The 14,851-nt window shown below is 42.0% G+C and overlaps 1 protein-coding gene across 1 annotated transcript in view; it reads left to right on the top strand.

Annotated features, from left to right (window-relative positions):
• Positions 1–14,851, top strand: part of ARHGEF28 (Rho guanine nucleotide exchange factor 28) — a 1,107,856-nt gene that overhangs the window by 845,942 nt on the left and 247,063 nt on the right. Inside the window, exon 16 of the mRNA XM_078675262.1 lies at positions 7,397–7,520. Within this exon, the coding sequence (XP_078531388.1) occupies positions 7,397–7,520 (124 nt within the window). The remainder of the gene's footprint in view (positions 1–7,396; positions 7,521–14,851) is intronic.

Raw genomic sequence — 14,851 nt, 5'->3', positions numbered from 1 at the left:
AGGGAGGGGGAGGTTCTGAGGTGTTTCGGGATATTGTCCAGGTCTTGGCTGCGAGGTATGAGAAGAAGCACCCTCTTCTTCTGGTCTTCTTGATGCAAGGGAGGTGTACTGTTGCCTAGGTCGCAGATCAAAGGTGACTGGTGGGTTGGAAGAAGTTAAGGTGGTAGTTGAGGTTAGCTGGAACGATATTGTGGATAGGGGTGGGCGACATATTCCTCTCGGCCGGCAAAGTTTTTACCTCTCCGCATTTTGCTTGGAGCGCAGAGTTCCGGCAGAACTCCGCCAATTGCCGCAGGGCTGAGTTTTTTCTTGTGCACACCTTGCCAATGTTAAGTTGGCGAGTGTGAGTGAGAATTTGCGTCCCCTAATGCTATATTCAGGTGCTAGAATGCCTCCTGGGGAGATTTCTCAACAAGGGTGGTTGCAGCTCTTCCAATGTTGTATATGAAGTAGGGGCATGGGTCTGAGGGGGCTTCTGATTGGATAGTAATCATCAGTTCGGTGGTTTCTTTGTTCAAGAGGGGATTCCAGTTACATAGCTACTGTTTGGCAATGAAGGAGGAGTCCGCCTGGTTGGGGAAGTTTGTATCGATAGCTGTGGATCGAATGTGTTGTAGATCTTGGCAATCTTCTGTTCATAGAACTTAGAGAGGTTGCAGAGTGCTTGCGATGGGAGGATGTTGTTGTTGGCAGCTGCTGGATTGGAGAACTCCTTGACAAGGGTGAAGAGCTCATTGCCGTTGTTGGAGCTGGCTTTCAGTCTAAGAGTTAGGGCCTTTTTTTTTTAGCCCCATAGTTGTTGGTGGTAGAAGTTGAAGGTGTTTTTTATGTGGATCATGCAATGCTGTTTTTGTTGAGTCTTCATTTTCTCTTAAGCTGTATGCAGTGGAGCATGGACTCCCCGAGGTTGTTCATTTACCAGCTGTGTCGATTGTTGCTTTTGTACGTCTTGTCTCTGGTGGGAGCATTGTGGTTGGCGCAGTTGGTGAATTATTTATTGAAGAACTTGGTTTCAACATTGAGGTTCCCTGTGTGGTTCGATGGGCGATCCTGTAGGGTCTTAGCCCACATTTCTTTGGACATTTTTCCCAGTGATGGTGCTTTAGGTTTTCTCTGATGGGGTGGCTTGGTGGGCAGGTATCTTAAAATGTATAATGTAGTGATCAGGCCTTGTGAGAGCGGTCCTGTGGGTGGTGTTATCCTGTTGTTGGAGGAGAAAATAGGGTTGAGGGTGTGGCCTGCTGTGTGGGGTGGTCCTTGGGTGAGCTGGGTGAGTCTGAGGTTGCTGTGGCTGTTGAGTTAGTGTCTGTGGTGTCTTCCAGGTGGAAATCGAGGTCCCCAAGGGGTCTGGAGTTGGTTTATCTGATGGAGAGGGGAGCAATGAAGTCTGGGATGTGGTTCTGCTCCGGAGCCCGGGGGATGGTAGGTGAGTGTTCCCTATAAGGGTGGGATTGTAGTCCGTTTGTATTCTGAAGTAGGGGTGTTCCATGAGGTTGATTTTCATGGAGGTGGTACAGTCGATTTTGTTTTTGGAGATGATCGTGAGTCCTCCACCTGGTTTATGGGTGTGGTTCTGGTGTACAATTTGTAGGTGGACGGGATGGCTGCAGTGATGTCTCGGTTGGAGGCTGGATTGAGCCATGTTCCGGTCTAGAAGAGAAGATCAGGTGTGTTGCTGTTGTGGAAGTCCCTGATTTTGGTTGTAGTGTTTCCCTAGGGCACCCAGTAGAGAGACCAGGCCCTGGGGAATGGGGTCCCCAGGGCCAAATTGGCACCATAGGGGGGATGTGCTGTCTACCCCCCATTATTGAAATGGGGCCCAAGGACCCTCAAGAGTCAAGGGGACTTCATTCTCCAACTAGTAGTGAGCTACGAGGCGCGTTTGAAGAAAGGGAGTGTGGCCTCTGACAACTTCTCAGCAATCCTGCTTCGTGGGCCTTACTGAAGGTAACAGGACTGTAAGTAGTTATTTGGTGTAAATCCATTCCATAGTTTTAGAGTTAATAAAATAAATCCAAATTTGTATGTCTAGGGATTCTTGTATAGAGATCTCGTTGCCTACCAACACTTCAACCAGGAAGTATTGGCAGCCATGTTGGGACTCGGCTGACGCCAAGTCCCAAAACCAGTAAAAAAAGAAAAGGAGGCATGGAAGGAATACCCTGACCCCCTTGCCCTGGTCCTGTGGTCCCCTTGGCACCCAGCTGAAAAGCACAGAGGATTTGGGAATTTGGCGAAAAAATAAATAAAAAGCAAGCTTGCGCCAGGTCTTGGAGGCATGTGGTAAATAAGGAAGGGGGCACACCAGTCCCACGTTCTATGGCTCTATTGAGCCCCGGGGACCACCACTTTCCCGGGGATTTATGAATATGATAGATGGTGGCCATGATAGATTGAGGGGGCCGCACAGACCCCCTCCTGGGGATGTTTGAAGCCCCGGGGAACACAGCCTCCCCGGGGCTAAAATAAAATATATGCAAAGGAGACCCCACAGACCCCTCAGGGACCACCACCTCCCCAGGACCTATGAAATTTTGAAAAGTGAGAGGGGGGTTACCCAGTCCCCCACCTGGAGCTATGAAAGGCCCTGGGTTCTGCCACCCCTCAGGGCCGGCTCCCTATGTCCTGGGGTGCCCACCCCAGACACATAGCTGTTTGTTTCCGCTTGGCGGGGGCTGTGGTAACTCCCGCCAAGCGAGATTGAACACTAACTCTGCTCCCAAACAGGCACTCCCCCTCCCCAATAATTGTAAAAACAGTGTCCCAGGTGGGCACCGAGACCCCAAAATAGAAAAAGAAAGATTAATAAATGAGCGTCAGGAGCCGCTTCATGAAGGGCGCCCCATAATGCCCTGCAAGAGCTCTGTAACCCACCACCAAACTTTTTTTTATTGTTGCAGATGTGCTGCAGGGAGTTCAACAACTCCCAGACCACATACAAAAACAATGAGTTTCCTGGGTCTTTGAATCCATGACCCCAGGAGAACTTACAATTTCTTTTCAAAAACACTTTTAGCTGTAGCCTTTTGCTCTTCCATTGCAAGTCCCTCTTGTGGTTGTTTTTATGATTGTGTTTATTGGGCTGAACATTTTTACAAGAAAGATTTGAAGACATGTTTTTTTTTAACCCACATTCCCATGACTTTTACCATTTTCAGGCCGTAAAGTGCAATAATAAAAACTGTTAACAGAAAGACTCACAGACATGTTGATTTCATGATTTTTTAAATAAAACTCCATTCAACCTTTTTATAATAATTCCTATTTTTAAACATTGCATTGTGTAAATTACTGAACTATGCATTTGATTACAAATAGACCCACTTATTATATTTTGCTGTAGTGACTCTTTGTCAATGTAAGTCTGCCAGAGTGAAGGCAGGACCTGAAAGACGAACCGCATGCTCTGCATGCCAGAAGGCTATACTCAGCATGGGGTTGCTTGCCTGCAAGGGTTTAGATGCAGGGCCTGACTGAAGGCATGGGGTTGGTGTTACGTATGGTAATAAGATATTACTTAATGTTAAAACAAAAAGCCTAGAAATTCACTGGAAAAAAACAAGGGTTAAAGTGATGTTGTAGTTAGGAATCGTAATTGTAATTATATCTTGCTTTACATTAACAAAAACATTAGAAACTCACAGAAAAAAACAAAGGTTAAAGTAAAGTTATAGTTAGGTGAAACTTTCAATGACAACATAATGTTTAAAACTAAACAAATACCACTGGAATTTAGCAGTTATAGTTATCCCCAGTAACTATAACTTGTGCCCTAAAGTAACTATAACTCGCACCCTTGCCATGTATAGCTAATTACTCCACATATATAGCACTGATGACATGATCTATGACATCATTGATAACATGACAGCAACATCTGAAATTATTCCATTGAAGACAAGACTGTGCATAGTGGGGGAGCGAGGTACAGTTACTTTAAGGTACAAGTTATAGTTCCATCCCACTGGGTTTTATTTGGTGTGTTTTCCAGTGTTAATTGTTCTGTATTTTCTAGTCGTTTTAAATTGGTGGTTAAAAGCATTTGTGCTTTATTGCACTCTGAAAAACATAAAATAAAGGGGTTTGAAGTTTATTTTATTATGCTTGATTAATTAAAACCATTGCATACAAAAGATAAACATTTCTCACGGTTATTGATAAAATCATTATATAATAAAAGGTTTTACATCACGTTAAAAGAGAGCTCAAATTATTAAAACATTCTGCCCGTTAGCCGTGTTGACTGTTAATATTATTTTGACTGTAGCTATTCTTCTAGTTCAGGTCGGTTCTTGTAATCAATAGTCTTTTTGCCGCTCGATCCGATCCGGTGCTTCATTCTTTTTGCGGTTATGTTGAGGAATTTAATTAGCTGGCAATTTAACTGGACCAGCTCGGGGTTGAAGCACAGCATTAACGCTTGTCTGCACGATCTGGCTCCGTACTGTTTGAATGCTGGCTTTAGCAGAGTGACCCTTATATCTTTTAACGTGTTATAGATGCATATAACATGAATTGCGTCCTCAATGCTGCTGCCGCATAAACAACACTGCTGGACTCCTCCCTTTCTCTCCCAAGGCGGCAGAAATTGATTAAAGGGGCCGACCCCCAGTCGGAGTCTTAGGAATTTTTCCTTGATGTTAATTTTTAATCCCATCTTCAGGTAGAAATGGGGTTTTAGCTTTTTGTTTGTTGCCAAGGGCGCAGATGAATTTTTCCCAAGTTTCCAACGGGTGACCTAAGTTGTCCTGTCCTTCCTTAAACACTTCTTTTGCTACTACTGCCACTGTTTCTATGTTTGTTAAGTTGCACCTAATGCGATGAAAGTTTGTTGTTCCTACTGAAACAATGGATTTGTCGGCCTCCTGAGACGATGTTGATGTAGAATGAAGTGTCATTTCTTGTGGCATGTGATCGCTATGTGTGTTGTTGCCTATTTGAAATGAGGCTATCCTGTCAAACATGGATAGCGTTGCAAAAGTGAAGTCAAGGTAGGAGGATACTTTGGATGAGTGAAATGTGGGTGCCGGGGCGTTATCTTCCGTGAAGCGGACGTTAACTGCCCTCAAATTCAGGTGCTCTAGTTCTGAGAGTAGATAGCTTGAACTCTTTGTTGGTTTAGTTACCATTGAGGGGCCCTGAGTCGGGATTCCCCATATACCAGTCAGATCCTGTATAAGGTCATCTTCCTGGCTATTCCCTAAAAGATGCATATTGAAGTCTCCTGCCAGGATGACTTTGTCTGTGTCCTCCTCTTCTATTATTCTTGTTACTTCTTTAATCACTTCCTTGGATGTTTGTTGTTTGTGTTTAGGATGAAGGTAGATGTCTATCAGTATTACCTTTTGTGCTGTCTGATTAAGGAACAACTTGACCATTGAAGCCTGGATACAGCTTGGAGAGGTGATATGTGTTTTTATAGGATACATTTCACCAATTTTTTTTATAGCGGAATAGAGGAGTAAACCCCCTGATCAGTGTCCAAATTTGGAGCTTTTAGTAGCTGGGGTGAAGCTGGAGGTGTATCCCTGTAGGTTGAAGGGTTTATCTTACCAGGTCTCCTGGAGTAAAATGATGTCAAAGGTTTTAAGATAGTTCAGGAAGTCACGGTCGCTTAGCTTGGAATTTAAGCCGGTAATATTCCAGATGCAGATTTTGACTTCGTTGGAGCCCAATCGAGGGGATGATGAAGACGGCGTCCTGTGTCAATTTGGGTGCGTTAGGAGGATAGTGCGTTGTAGCCCTTGCCTTCCATTCGTAAACAAAGATTCCTTTGGTGGGGACTGACTGGCTATTGATGTTCGGCCCCTTGCTCCCCTTAGGACTGAAGTCACTGATCTAGGTAGACTGTCTGTAATTAGAAATGGAGCTGGGTATTGTGGTTTAAGCACTGATTTTAGTGTGATCCTCCAATTTTGGAATTGTTTGCTTTCTTGAGTAATTCTACTGGCTTTCTCCGGTGTTTTCCATCTAGTTTTGGAGGCTTCAGGGTTTGGCAGACCATTGTTTGGTAAAAACTCAACGTACAGTAGGTCAGAACTGTGAATATTTGCTAACTTTGGGGTGGCTTGGAGGAGTCGTAGTATGTTCCCTCTGTTTAAGATATCTATACGGCCTCACGACTTGTATAGGGGAGCGAAGATGATCGTGTCAGACTCCTCCTCTTGGGCGAGTTCCTGGGTCGGGTGCGCAGAGTAGTGACTAGTAACACTTCCAACCTGATGTAGACTGGAGATGTCAGGCACGAAGATATTACTGCTGATGCTATTGTTAGTAGTTGGTAATTGGCTTTGGCAATCCCAGGCTTTTTCTTCCGGGCCTCTAGTTAGCGGTGAGATTTTTGGTAGTACATGACGATATTCTCTGGTCATGAGCTCTGATGTTAATAGTCTCTTGTTTTCCGTTTCTAGGTTTTGAGCCTGTGATAACTTGACTGGGACTTTTATCATGTGTGAGGACTCCTGGGCTTTGAATGTTGACGGTATTTCTAGTAGGCTGCTGGGATTCTTTTTTTCAGTTCTTGCCGCACTTGCCTCTGTTTGCTTTACTTTTGGTAAAGAGTGCGAATCACCTTGCGGTGTTTTTTGCAATTGTGCAGAGTCGCCTGTGGTGCCTTCTTCCGATAGTGAAGCTGGGAAACTTTAATTATTGATAGCTTTGAGATTCCTGTCCGCTGGTTGCCGTAATAACCAATTAGACAGGGGTGTTATTTCTGCTTCATAATAAAAACTATCCGTATCTATTTATATATATTTACACACACATATATTCACGCACACACACACAAATATATATATATAGGCACACACATGTATATATGTGTATGTATGTATGTGTATGTATGTATATATATATATATATTTAGTTATGTATATAGGTTTCATAATAGTCCCACAACTCAATGCTGACCACCACGATTTTAATGACACAATGCAACTTGCAGCTGAAGGGCATCTAGGATAATCAACTTGTTGTCCTAGCTGTTGTTGTAAAACGTATTCTTGAAGACACAAAGATTATACAGCACATTGTTCAATGGACAGTTCTGTGGACAAGGTGCACAAGATTCATTTCTCTACTGGGGAGTAGGTGATGCATGACGCCCATGAGCCAAAGTCTTTCAGGTAATTCTGGATAACTAAACAAATGAAGCCATTTTTCATTGTCAGGAGAGCGCTCCAGCTGGTAAAGTTCTACATTCTTTAGAGTGCGAAAATTCCTTATACTGTTTTTAGTCCTTTTAAGTGCTGGAATATAATAGTTGTGTTTATCATTAATGCTTGCATGACAACAATGCCTGTAGTGTCAGATTTGTAAAATACAAATCTAGACATGTTTTGTAACATTCATGACATTGAATATGTAATGTGGAGTGGTAACTCTGTTTGTCTTTCAGGATTGAGGAGGAAGATTGGGACAAATATATGGCACCAGCCAAAGCAGAATCTGAAAAATACACAATGAGCCGTACTCTGAGCTTTCTGAAGAACAGAATGAGCAGCACACGCAATAAAAGCAAGGTAAAGTGAAAACTATTAGAAACGGACACCAATCAATTGTGAGTGACGTCACAATGGCCAGTTGTATAAAATCTAATGCCTAATTTTGATCCTAACAGGATCTTCTAGTGATTGATTTCTCGTAAAACAAGGCTTTAAGGTGCCATCTTTTATAGATAATTTGCTACAACACAGTTTTATATTTTTATTGAAATAGGTAGGAATAGGAAGTGCACGAGGTCTTAAGGGAGGTGGCCCCGGAAGGCGGGGTGTATTAGCGGAACATTCCCTACTGGGGTTGGGTATGAAATCCAAAAGTGGCAACCTGCGTTCAGATTTCTCAACTTAGCACTAATTCTGGTCAAGTGTGCAATAACTTGTAGTGTAGTTCCTATTTTCCCAATAGGCTCTGCGCATTGGAATAATATCCTCAATAGTATAGACGTAGGACTGTGGTTAACTAGGTCTTCTACTGACGATATTAGACTTAAAGTTATGTGTGTGCCAGCTAGCTCAGAGTTCACTAGAAACTTTTTGAATAGGCAAGGAGGAGTTTAACCTCCCTGGATAGACAAGAAGGGATTTAGTTTCTGACAACCATAGAACATGACAACTTTGCTCTCCCCTAATCAAGAGTATATCTCTAGAGTCGTGTGAAAACAAAAGACAATTATTTTACTCAGTCAGTACGTGCATTCTTAGTTTCACCAGTTTGTAGAGAAATAAGAGATGGGCGTGTTTCAATAAAAAGATGTTATTTATTGATCAGTCTCTTTTCTCATACAAGAGAAAGGAATCGCTATTATTGCAATACTTATAGTTAAGTAAAGTGCATACAGTAAAAACAGAATTATAAAATAATACTGTAAAAGCATTTATATGGTTTCTTAGCCATATGATACTTAAAATGGATAAAAGTTATATACATATATACATTGACTAATCGTACTCAACTGGTGCTTCTAACTACGCCTACCCCGGTGTACCTGACCTAAGCCTAATACGTGGGCGGGAGTAGATAAGTAGCAGTTTTAGTTAAGTTTGCTTTGCCAAGGATCTGATTCAAGAATTCTCTGTGAGGGGTTATTCAGTTCAGTACCTGGGATTTAGAAGGCTGGAGGGCTGGTATCTCTATCTCAGGACTCGATATCCCAGTTGCCCGCAAGGGCGGCTAGGAACGCCGGAGCTGGATTTCTCGGCAAGAGAAAAGGCAGCGTCTCTCTCTCAGCGCGTCAAAAGGGAGGGGCAGCGTCTGTGGGCTTCCTGCATCAGCTGGGCTCCTCTGCAAGTATCGCTGCTCCAATCTCGTCACCACCACCGTGTGTTTGCTTAGGGCAATGTCGGTAATATTTATACCTGAAAGGTGCAGAGATTGACGTAAGGATGGACATAAATACGTCAATAAGGATGTCATAAGAACTGGTTGTTCGTACATTCTTTACTGGAGTTCTTGGTTAAATCAAAACAATAGCTGCGGGGGATTTCCCAGATTGCTGGAGGTTTGATTTGTTTTGAGAACTCGGTATGCTTTCTATGGGGGCTGGAGGAATAGTGCTTGCCTAACGTGGTAGCATGCGCTATGACCTAATCAGAAAACGGGTTTCTGTGCCGTTGTGTGGCCATTAGTGAATTATTAACCGGACAAGGGTCAGAAATAGGAATATCGATACAGTTCCCATAGGAAACATATCACACCCACTCCACGGAATCAATGGCCATATTTACTAACCTAAGCATAGTAAACATAACTAACATTTGTATGTGTCTTTAAACCGCCCCAAAATACGTCTAAATTGCATATTAGCGTAATACATGTAGAATGAATATAGTTACTGTATGCATGTAAGCAGTGTAATCATTCAAAAAGGGGGATGCATATTACTTATAACAGCATGAATGATATGCGAAAATAACACATGAAATGGCTCTTAATACAGAAGAAAAAGTGCGAGACCATTTCATCACATAGAAATGCATTCGTATGTATAAATAATCTAGAGGTCGAGGTACTGTTTCCTAGAGTTATCTAAAATAGAAGTTTCTGTTCTCTAAGAATAGTTCACTTTAAGCAGAAGATAAGTGCCTGAAAGGTAAATATTTTGGATGTTGGAGAAAAAGTTCCTGTTTGCAGGAGCATACTCGAAAAAAAATTCTTAGTTGCTTCGTTATCAAAATTTGAAGGCCAAATTCAGAGTTCAGGGAACGCTGTGTGCAACTTTTGCTCAAAGTCATTCTCTCTGTTCCGGTGAAAACATCATATCATTGAGATGTTCGAAAAAACAGTCAACAGCTTCAGGTGAGAGTTCGACAAGGTTGGAAAATGACGCTACCATGCATTCATGAGCATGATTGCTTTCATTGATGGTTTGATCAGCATAGCTGACAGATGGTCGTACCTGATCGATGCTGCTTTCATCTTGTACTTCACTACCCTTCATTCGCAGTGGTGAAGTCTCCACGAATGCCGTCATCAGGATTGGTAGCCGCTGGGGACAGCACAATGCATGAGCCGTTACTGGACTCAACAAAGTCTCTGCATCCAATGGCACTTCTGATTGTAGTGTGAGACAGGTGTCCAACACGCATTCTTCGCTGCATAGCAAGCACCTTAATACAGGCATAACACAAGTCTGCCACAAAGGTCTGAATGAAAGAAACCAGGTCATATTTAAATCTCGTAGCCGTGCTAGTCCAAGGACTTTAGTTATGCGGTCCCGGTAGCGTATAGCTAGGATCGTTTCTTCCATTGTTGATGGAGTCATGTCTGTGACACGGTTTGCCATATCGAAGCAAAAGTAGCAAAAATAGGACGCGTGCTACTAGTCCCAACAGGAGAGGTAGTCCGCCAAAGAGGGAATGGACGAAGTTTGGAAAAATACCAAGGATGGCTTTGAATGGGGTCAAAGCTCCTGAAAAAACTGTCTTAAATACACTTGCGATACCACTTGTATCAGAAATATTTAAGATTTCGTTTAGTATTTCTGCGAAGTGTAGGGGGCTATTTGTTGATAACAGCGAATGAATCTCTGCCGTTGTCCTTGCAACTTGGAGATCATACGTTTCTTTTGATGACGTCAACCGGGTTGGCGTCTGTAGGAGCACAGTCTTCATTCTGCTTAAAGAATCAATTCGAATAGAAGAGAAATTAAAACTGGGCCATAACCTTGCCTCCCTGTCTGGAGTATCGTTTGGGAACAATACTCTTTCACAGCACATGACCCTGGTAGTCACGCTTACGAGATAAGGTTTTCCGGGCATTAGGCTGCAACATCTGCGATCTACAATTAGAATGTAACTCCCGTTCGAGAGTCTCCTAAAGAATGGTTCTATTCATGTTGCAGGTGTGCCTAGCTGGTGACATGAAAGGTTATTTGAAGTCCCTTCACAGGCCCCATGCAAACTTAAACCCTGACACAGAAGTATACCACTTAGTGATTTTGCACAATTATTGCCACTAAGAAATACACTCTGTCCTTTATTAGTAACACATGTGTGTGTATAGGGCAAGTCCCATGTCGACTTAATGTATCCTTTACCCAACCTTTCATACTGGCCTGCCTGTATATATTTTTGGCAGTATTGAAACTGGAAAGTTGTTATCGGAATATTTATTATCCCATGTATTATCCATTCAATGACAGGTCGTTCTGACATTGTCAATGGTAATCTCTCAAGTTTTTCAATGCTCAGAATTGTATAGTCAGCACCCTTCTGTGCCAAACTGATTTGTTTATCAGTAAGGTTAAAGATATTAAACAGTGACGTTGTGTTGATTAAACGCCAAGGCACATAGCCTGAACGCAGATTTTGTAACGTCCAGCCAAGCTGTACAATAGAACGTAATTGAGACTGACCGTGTTGTAACATCAGTAAGTCTTGCTCTATTATATCGATTGCTGAAGACACAATACTGTCCAGTGAATATATTCTGGAAGACAGAGTCATTAACCCATTGTCCACAACAGAAAGTGATTTTTCCAAATTAACACGGTCAATTTCCCGTATTTTTTCTGCTGTCTCAATTTGAGTTTCTTTCCAAGCTTCGTTATATGCTGCATATATAGAGGCCGCTATGAAACGTTTTTGACGCTGTTTGCGTGGTCCCATAATGAAATCGCGCAAGTCAGCACCTTCTTTAAGTAAAGTTAGGTGTTGCTTAATTTCCGCCAGTGTGGATGTATGTAGCCACTGAAGGCAGAGCTTTCCCACACTGTAAGTAGTTACTATCCCTGGATGTTGTCTCTGGGAGTATCTTGGGTCTGGCCTGGTCAATGTGAACCCCTGTATTTTGTTCAGGAATCTGTCTTGACAGTTATTTGTGTCTGTGGGCCAGATCAACCATTGTTTCCACTCAGGATGTGTTCTGTTTTGGTTTAAAATACTGGTTACGTCTATCTCAACATCAGAGGTGCTATTACTATCCATTGTTGGCTTTGGAATAGACGGTTTGTTTAAGTCTTTGATTTTGGCTAGACCAAGACAGGTGGTCTGCTGAATTGTGTCATTCAAAAATATAATTTGTTCTGGGTACATGCAGGCTCTAAATAATGATTCTATACCTTGCACTTGCCAATCTTTTGTGCCCCAGATCGTTTTTGTTTCAATGTTATTGTTCCAGAAATCAAAACCAAATGTATTCATTTTATCAAAAAATGAGTCTGAATATATCAATTTCGTGTTTGTAAGCATGGTTTTCACTCCTGTCTTATTTAACAATTTGAAATAGAATGTTTCTGCATTACTTGTGTTAAACCCTGAAAAGTATGAATATTTATCAAAACATGTTTTAGAACTGCCTTTTGGTGGAGTTGCACAATGTTCCCACTGGTTAAAATTTAAAACATTCCTAGGCTGAGTAGATTTATGCAGATAATGGTTACCATAATGGTTATAGCAAAACATTTGATCGTAATTAGATGAACCTTGTAAATAATCATGTTCTGTAAATTTAGCTGACATCACTAGATCAGACATCATATTATTAATACTTTCAAAGTCCCAATCATCAGCAAATGTGCTTGGTTTTACAAAGTCACTCAATGAAATCTTAAATTGGTGTGGATACTTCAGGAGTTCAACCGGACCATATATTTCATATTCAGTTTTGTCCCATGCTACCCCGCCGGGTATAGGATTGGCTGTGAAGTTTACAGACGAAAGTTCTCTTTTCTCGACGTGTGAAGATGTGTGTGGTTTAAGGACCAAGTTGATATTCTGGCTTGCTGTGTCCATTTTAGCATATTTTCCCTCAATGAAATTTCCCAAGCATAGTACCATGATGAGCCAAAGTATGAGGACAAATGCACCAAATGCCACCCAAATTTCAATCCATGGAGAAATCAGATAGGTTTCTTTTAGTTGATGAAAAAGTTCCTTTGCTTTGTCTTTAAAAGTTTTTTTCGTTTGCTGATCGTCAGGTTCACTCAGATCCTCAGAAAAATCATCGAAGTTGATGAAGTAACCGGATGCTGTTCTGTCAATAGTGTCAATTGCTTCTGGATTAATTTTTGCTTTTGGAATTTGTTTTGTTTCATTAGCATAGTCTGTGGTTACATCACTGTAGAATGCAGTTTCTTGATGAAAAGCTTTGATTTGGGTTTCAAGAGGTTTAAGTTCCATTGCTTTGTTGCATAGTCCTTGTTGTTTCACTGTAGGTTTATCAAATGTGATTAGTCTTTCAGTTTGAACCTCTGTGGTTGTAGCAAACTTTGGTGTTCTGCTACTTCTTGGGAGTCCACTTGGCCTACTATTTGTTATCGGCCACATGATTGTGGTTTAACCAGGTCGATGGATACAACTCGGTTCTCCTTTTTACCAGCAAGGGGCGGTAGTACTACTGATCTTGTCCCGTTGACAGACAAGACAGGAACTGCTTTTCTGTAAGAAGGCCCAAATTCCTTCTTTACCGCGATCTTCTCTCTGACCAGATCCCCGATTTTTGGAATCCAGACAGGCCTTGCTGGGACAGGTGGTTTCTCTTCAGTGGTTGTTGGCTGTTGTTTCAACTTTATGTTGCTCAGGTCTCTTCTTGTTTCATTTAAGCCTGTAAAATAGCCAAGCGATCTTTGATATCAAAGCATTTTTCTTTAACCACTGAAGTCTGACTATCTAAGTCCTGGACTAACATTCTAGTCCCAAACAATAGTTCGTACGGACTGAGACCTCTCAGAGAATTTCTTGGCAGATTGTTTAGACTACGTTGGACACTTATTAGATGTTTGACCCACCCAGCTCCTGAACCTAATACCTTTGCTGTTATAGATTGCTTTATGTCACGGTTTTTTCTTTCCACGATTCCGTTTCCCTCAGGATGAAAGGGACAAGAGTACCGCAATGCAATGCCCATGCTGGTCATGGCCTCCTTATAAGCCCGAGAGCTAAAAGCAGGACCCTGGTCAGAATGCAGCATGCCAATTGCGTATGTGCCGATAAAGACTCGCAAATCTTTTATAACAGTTCAGACGTCAGCCGAAAGTTGGGGTCTACATTACAAGTGAAAATAGTCTCTACATGTTAATAAGACGCATTATTCATACTGGGTGAGTTTATGTTGTTAGCCTATTCCTTATTGAGCAAAAAGCCGTGGGAATACACCGTTTCGTTCACCACTGCGATCTCTGTTGCAGTTTGAACAGTTTCTCGCGAATAGTTGTTGGTCCAGACTCATTCCTGGCCACCAGTATGTTGATTATAATTCTGCTAGAGAATCCTTAATTGTGCGATGTCTAAGACCCTCGCCAATATGTGCGTCTACTATTAACAAGACTCTCCTGTTCATGTTTGGAATCACTCTATCCCCCACTCCAGGGATTCGAGCAAAAGGAACGGAGTTTGCATCGATTATGTATGTATAATTGAGTGGATAGTTGATCGGTAACGCTGAGCAGTCGCCTTTTGATGACGTTTTCACCGCCAGCACTGTTTCACCGTCAATGTATTTTACTGAACGCTTTTTTGTAGCTACGGAAGCCGATTTAGTTGCTACCGCTGTGGCTGTCTCAGCCAATGAATTCCCTGCAACGTGAACACCATCACGTTGATGACTCAGTGAATGTATCACGTGAGTTTTTGGTAGTTCTTTCTGTAAAAGAACTACTTGTTCCCAAAGTGATTTTTGCTTTATTGTTGCACCTGTGTCATCTTTGTAACCATTTTGAATCCATTTCTGTAAATCGTTATTGTATGATTTGACGCAGTAATACGAATCGCACACTATAAGTGTCGGGAATTCGCGATCGGCATTATCTAGCGCCATTTTTAACGCTATTATTTCAGTTTGTTGTTCTGAGTTATTTTCTACTGAGTGTGTTTTTGTAAATAGAGGTCTCAGTTTACCTCCGCGCCACACGTCT

Source organism: Lissotriton helveticus, chromosome 2_1 (genome assembly GCF_964261635.1).
Source record: "Lissotriton helveticus chromosome 2_1, aLisHel1.1, whole genome shotgun sequence".
NCBI classification, from domain to species: Eukaryota; Metazoa; Chordata; class Amphibia; order Caudata; family Salamandridae; genus Lissotriton; species Lissotriton helveticus.
This window is presented reverse-complemented; position numbering and strand designations above follow the sequence as displayed.